Genomic DNA, 6,607 nt, shown 5'->3' on the forward strand with positions numbered 1-6,607 from the left:
ACTAAATGTATGACTTTAAGCTAATACTGTCAGAGTGATCCATAACTGTGTGAAGAAAAGTAAAAGGTGACTAACAAAAAGACTGGCCAAAATTTGTTATCATATCCAGGCCATAAGCTTGGTCTGCTTTGGAAAAAAGGCCAAAGAAATAAAAAGTCATCCAGAATAGAGGGGAAAAAGAAAGAAAGGGGGAGGAGAGACATTGGAGAATGTTGAGGACCGGAGACTAGGATCCTGGGTTGAATCTCTATGGGGAGGAGGGTAAGCAGAAATGTTAAATATTTTTAACTGTACTTATTTTTCTTTGCTTAAATTTGACTCTCCAACCAAAATAAAATCCACAGCTTTAAATAAATGAATTACCGGTTTTATTATTTAGTTATGAACCCAAAAATGCATTGCATAATACTGCAATTATAGTCATATTTCTCCAATGAAGCATTTTGAGCTAAAAATATTTTAAAAATAAATATCAGACTCCTGGGTATGTAGTCTCCAAGGCTCTTCAACATTTATTTATATATATAAAACATACAGTTTGTTTATATATAACATATATACATATATGCAAACACATTTGAAAAATGTTTTAAAAAATTAATCTGCCTGAGTGCATACTATTTCAGTTATTTAACTGCCAATGCATGTAGTTGTATGACACATCTGCATTCTACTTGAATAATGGTTCATAAATTTCTAGTAAGTATACACTGTACATTGTGTTACATGCATTACATAACATAGTAATTGTAACCCAAGGGTTTGTAATGGTCCACCCATGTGAGTACATGGTATGTTTCAAATATTTCAAATTTGCTTCCAATTTTTAGATTTTCTGCTTAAGGAAACTCTAGGAAAGGATGGTATAGCGGTACACATTTTCCTGCTGAGGAATCTAGAATTTTGAGCTTCCAGAATATATGTTTCTTGAATGCATGATATTATGATGAAGATGGTAATGACTTTCATTCTCTAATAAATTCAAACAAATCTGAAATTTCTAATCAATTTGCAAAGCTCCTTTCATGACAGTTCTCTATATTTTTCTACAGGGATTCCACTCCATAAAACAAGAGCTCAATAAAACTATGGTTCAAGAATTTATATTAATTGCATTCTCGGACCTAAAGGATCTCCAGATATTACTCTTCCTCTTTGTTTTAATAGCATACACTGTCTGTGTTACAGGAAATATCACCATCGTCATCTTAGTTAGGATTGAACCCTTGCTTCAAACTCCAATGTATTTTTTCATGAGTACATTTGCTGCTCTTGAAATTATGTTTGTGACAGTGACTATACCTAAGCTTCTGGATAATTTGATTTCAGGAGATAAGAGGATATCTTTCATTGAATGTTTTACACAGTTGTTTGTTTTTAATGGTTTGGGTGAAACAGAATGCTATTTGTTAATGGTTATTGCCTTTGATAGGGACTTGGCTATTAACAATCCTTTACACTATTCTGCTATTATGAGAAAGGAAATATATGCTCTGTTAGCTGTGGCACCATGGGTTGCTGGATTGGCAGCTTCTTCTGTGACCACTGGTTTCATGGCCCAATTGGAGTTCTGTGGACCAAATCAGATCAATCATTTCATCTGTGATTTGGCTCCACTTCAGATGTTGTCTTGCTCTGATCCTTGCATAAGCAAATTAGCCACAATATTAGCAGGCACTTTTGCCATCATTTTCCCATCCATCATTATCATAGCTTTATATGTTCATATTATTAACACCATCCTAAAAATCAAGGGAACTGAAGGCAAACAAAAAACCTTCTCTACTTGTTCCTCTCATCTTATTGTGACCAGTCTCTTTTTTGGATCGGCTCTTGTTGTGTACATCATACCTACCGGTGGGAAAAATGACAAATTTTTTGCTCTTATATACACAGTTCTTACGCCACTCCTAAACCCCTTCATTTATACTTTGAGGAACAGTGATGTGAAGACAGCAGTAAAAAAAGTATTAAATATGTTTATTCTGTAACCCGTAAAGGTACATTCAAAGTTTACATGACTCTTTCATATATTCTTTAAGGAGCAATGATGTAAAAATAGCAGTAAATGTACATCTGGTCAAAGCTGCATTGGACCTTTAAGAGTAATATTAATGGGAAAACCAATAAGTATATGTATAGTTAGACCAACAAAAGAGAAAAAAGCATAAGTGCAAGGTTCCAATTCCCAAAAATGGAAAACTTCCTATTGGGTATAAGAATCTATATGAAAAAACGTAGTACCACAATCTAAGATACATATACTTATTGGGAGGGTCCAAGGTATCCAAGGCCCGCTGGCGCTCTGGTTGGGAGGTGGCGGCAAGTTAGAGCCTTGCTTTTAAGTTCGGTTGAAGATTTATCCATTTGTCTTTTTATTCTTCTATGTTGTGAGTATATTCATATACTTGGAACTATGTAAACATTCTTTATGGACATATATTGTGTGTTTTAAACAAATGTATTTTCAGTCTCACAGACCACATCACTTCTGTGCAGAGTCTTTTTCCTCAGGAAGGAGTATAATTACTCCAAAATGCATCGGATTGTTATAAGACTATCTCTGTAACTAAATAATATCTTTTGATGGTGATGTTATATTATAATCTTTTGGAAAATAGTTTGTCATGCTATATCTTTTATATGTGTGAAAATGTGATGGAAAATAAAGATTTAATATATTTTTAGCTTGTGTATTCATGCCTTAAAAGTCCCATTTAATTTAGGGGATCCCTTCTGTATGTTTATCAGATATGAAAGTAAATACATTTATTTTGTGGCCTGATAAACCAATGGGATGTCTTAGAATTGCCATAGCCAATTCTTGGGATTTGATCAGCTCCCTCATTAATCAGATCATATAGGTCAGGGGTGGCTAACCTGTGGCTCTCCAGCTGTTGTGGAACTACATTTCCCATGAGGCATTGCAAAGATGGGAAGTTACTGACTTGCAGAGGCATGATGGAACTTGTAGTCCTGCAGCAGCTGGAGAGCCACAGGTTGGCCACCCCTGATATAGGTGATTATCAGCAAATGGCAGTTAGCAATAAATAACTTTCTTGACCCTGCATCATGTCCAGTACAGGAAGCTTGCATCATGCCAGCCCACAATGGGTTCGCTCCACCCCTCAACCTTATTAGGACATACCTTAAGAGCTCTTAATAAAAGAACGGTAGTACCTAGAAGGTGTTCTTTTTCTGTTCTTGCTTCAGACATCCTGTGAAATATCTGTCTTGTCCCCTCTTCCTGACTGAGTTTGGTGGAAGGCCTTTGGTTGGACATAAATCCTACTGAAGGTGAGCACTCCTGGTGCTGGAAATTAGCCTCTTGCATAAGTTGCATATGGCTTAGGCACTACATTATGTATTGTGCCCATCCTTGGTTTTTATGTCTCATTCCTTCTGTTCTTTTTAGCTATACTGGCATGCATTCCGTATCTGGGTACTTCCTGGTTGGCACCTGTGATGGCGCATGCACTGCTGTCACAGACCACTGTGGATGGGTGTACGGTATAGTATAGGGGTGGGTGCGCCTCAGCTGTGGACTGGGTCTGCACGTGTACTGACATCAGCACCCATCCCCATTTCCCATTTGCTGGCAGTGGATGTGTGGCTTCCAATTGATGGGAGCTAATGGTGCTGCATTTAACAGCTGTCATAGCTGTTTATACTGTCTTCCTGTCCTGCTGCTGTTTGATAACTTGGTTCTGCTGGTGAGTAAGGAAGGTGGTTTTATGCGTCGATTTTCTCTTCTGGTTTTTTTTTACTCCTTTGCTTGTGTTTTATTATTGCAGCCCAGGATGATCTTGCCTGTTGCTGAGGATGAGACAGTGAAATCTACTGAAGGTAGGGGACTACCTTGTCATCTGGTTATGTAACTATGATGAGGTAGGTAGAGACGGTTTCCCTCCATTGTTGAAGGGGAAGAAGATTCATTCACAATGGCGCTAAAAGTGTAATCTCATCCTCTAGTGAACATCACTCTCCTCATTCTAGAATGCTAGATCAAGGCAGCATTGGAAGCAGCATGGTTCACCTTCCCTTTTGAGTCAATCATTCCACCATCCACAAGGAATTTTGTCCACCCATTGCAGGGATTTCACTTCCAAGAGGCTGAGTGAGGGAGCCTGTTGGGCCTATGGAGCATAGCCTATGCCATTTAAAATAGACAAATTCTTTGTCTTCATGATGGAAGAGTCCATGACCACAGTTAGGTGTTTGGGGAGATAGTTCCCCAGAGCCCAGTGCCCTTAGTGATGATCCGGGTTTAGGAAGAAATGGAAGCTTATTTTGATTTTTCCCTGTAGTGTCAGCAATGAAACAAGCTACCAATTGGGAAGAAGATTCTCTATTGCCACAGGAACACAGGAAGTATTACCCACATTTAAAAAGAAAAAACTTCCCAAAATTATAGAGCTTAGGGAGGAAGTATGTGCTAAGCCAGATAGAAAGGCAGCACTTAGAATAGAGTTGGTAAATGGTATCTTTTATGGTCATCAACCTTCCTTTAAGAAGGGATAGGCAGACTCGGATCTCAAGAGGATGTTCTCTATGGCAGTATCTGCCTGCAGACCTTCAATTGCTATTCTATTTTGCTCAATTCTATAAAAGCAACTTAATAGGAATCATCTTCTTATTTCACTTTTATACCTTACTGTATTTATTGCAATAAATTTCCATTTCAAATTGAAATTAATTTTCAAACTTTATAATGAAAATAATTATCAGAATTGTATTTATTTTGGATTCACTGAAATTAGTTACTATTGTGATTCAGAAATTCAGATACAAATTTTGATTTGGAATTAAATAAATTACATGTCTAGTTCATAGCTGAGGCGGCAGTGAAGCTAGTTAACTGCTAGGATCATGGCTTATTACATCACAGTCAAACAGGCATTGATCAGTTGATTTGTCCTCCAAACAAGAGTTTTGTTCCATCCGGTTTTCAGGGGAAAACACTCTTTGATAGGGCTTTGGAGGATGCTCTTCACCAGGTGACTGGAGGGAAGTCTAGCCTTCTTCCTTGAGTTTTGAAAGGATGGTAACGCTATACCAGCTTGTATAGTCATTTGAAAAATTGTATTTTGCAACAGCGAAAGCTTTTTGTGTCTCAGTACTCTTCCCTTATCGGGGCTTAAAAATAGCCTAAGCCCAAAATGTGATGTTGTTGCAAAACAAAATCTTTAAAAGGACTGTACAAGCTGGTGTGGAGCTCCCACCCTTTCAAAACTTTAATAAATTCTTACAGGACTCCAGCAGGACCCCTTAGTTGATGGTGAGCAGCCTCCAAGATGGTTCAGAGCTCCTACCTCCTTTCATGCAGGCTGAAGAAAGTTTGATCAGTTCAAGGATTCTTGGTCGTACTGTCCCTGTCCAGGAAAGGAATATTCTAGATTCCTTCAGTGCTCAGGCCTAACAAGAACAGGCTAAGTCTAAAAGGCAACATTTTTTTTTTTAAGCACACTCAAAATACTTGTGACTATAGAAGCGTAAATGAAAGATCTTGTGGAACATATATTAAATCAAGTCCATCAGAAGAAACAGTTCATGTCCATACATTGAATTAAACCACAAATCCTCCAGGCATTGGAATCAAGAGTAATTAAACACCTCTTGCTGTATTTGGTGCTGCTCTTTGCATTCGAAAAATCTATTGAAAAAATCAACAAATGACACAGAAACAAACAAGAAGAGTGCATAATAAGTGCAGTAGAGTTAAAAGCTTTAATGTTAAAATCAAATGCAAACTGGGCACTCAAAAAATTTAAATAGAGGCTTTACAAAGAAGGTTGTCCTTTATAATGTGTAGCCATGCCAACTGCTCCTTCCACATCATCCAGGAAATGACAGGGTATAACATGTTGGTGATAATAATTGCTCTTAATAATTGCTCCATTCCAGCTGAGGCGGCCATGATTCTTCCTCTTGTGTCACCTTGCAATGCATCCCCCAGTAAGACATTCTCAGCCTCACAACCTGCTGTTACAGAACAGGAAAATTCATCCAAACCTGGACTGAATGGCCTTGTGTAGAGTTTGAGAAGAGCAAAATTTAAGATTTGAACCTCTCTGAATCTGTGGTACCCGTCCTTCTTTTGGCCAGGAAGGTTATTACAAAGCAAATGGCAAAGATTTGAGACCTTCGCTACCCAGAACCACTTTTGCTTTCATTTTCCATCTGTGATGGATGTCCTAATCTTTCTCCAGGAAGGTCTTCACAAGGGATTAAGCTATAACACTCTAAAGGTGCATACTTCGGAATTATTGGCTTGAAAAAATTATTCCTGATCCAGGGATCCTTTAGAAGTTCAGTTCCTAAAGGCAGCTATCAAGATTCAGCCTGCAAGTCACCCTTTTTTCCCTAAATGTGATTTTCTGTTAGTTCTGAAGAGGTTTTGTGAAATCTCCTTACTGTCTGGATTCAGGCACTTCTCTAAAGTACCCAGGGCTTAACTTTGAAGACTGTCTTCATTACAGTGGTGGTGTTAGGGATCCAGGTATGACCAGAAATGTGTGGACTGACACAGGGAAGTAGCAGGCTTCAGGAACACAGGCGTAGTCAGGGCTGGAGAGGTGGAATGGTCAGGCAGGCTGTTAGGTACTGT

General features: G+C 38.3%; 1 protein-coding gene across 1 annotated transcript; it reads left to right on the plus strand.

Moving 5' to 3' along the window:
• The first annotated feature begins 946 nt into the window (after positions 1-946).
• LOC149452282 (olfactory receptor 2AP1-like) lies at positions 947-6,035 on the plus strand. Its single transcript, XM_089689552.1, has 4 exons — positions 947-955; positions 1,053-1,958; positions 3,795-3,846; positions 5,905-6,035. The coding sequence occupies exons 1-4, from the start codon at positions 947-949 to the stop codon at positions 6,033-6,035; spliced, it is 1,098 nt and encodes a 365-aa protein (XP_089545678.1).
• Positions 6,036-6,607: the final 572 nt, after the last annotated feature.

This window comes from Staurois parvus, unplaced genomic scaffold (genome assembly GCF_062004578.1).
Source record: "Staurois parvus isolate SC_StPar_1 unplaced genomic scaffold, SC_StPar_1.0 ptg000486l, whole genome shotgun sequence".
Lineage (NCBI taxonomy): Eukaryota > Metazoa > Chordata > Amphibia > Anura > Ranidae > Staurois > Staurois parvus.

Coding starts and splice junctions, on each gene's coding strand:
- LOC149452282 (XM_089689552.1), top strand. Junction 1,959..3,794: donor ACAGTGATGTGAAGACAGCA/GTAAAAAAAGTA, acceptor TTATTATTGCAG/CCCAGGATGATCTTGCCTGT. Junction 3,847..5,904: donor GACAGTGAAATCTACTGAAG/GTAGGGGACTAC, acceptor GCTCCATTCCAG/CTGAGGCGGCCATGATTCTT.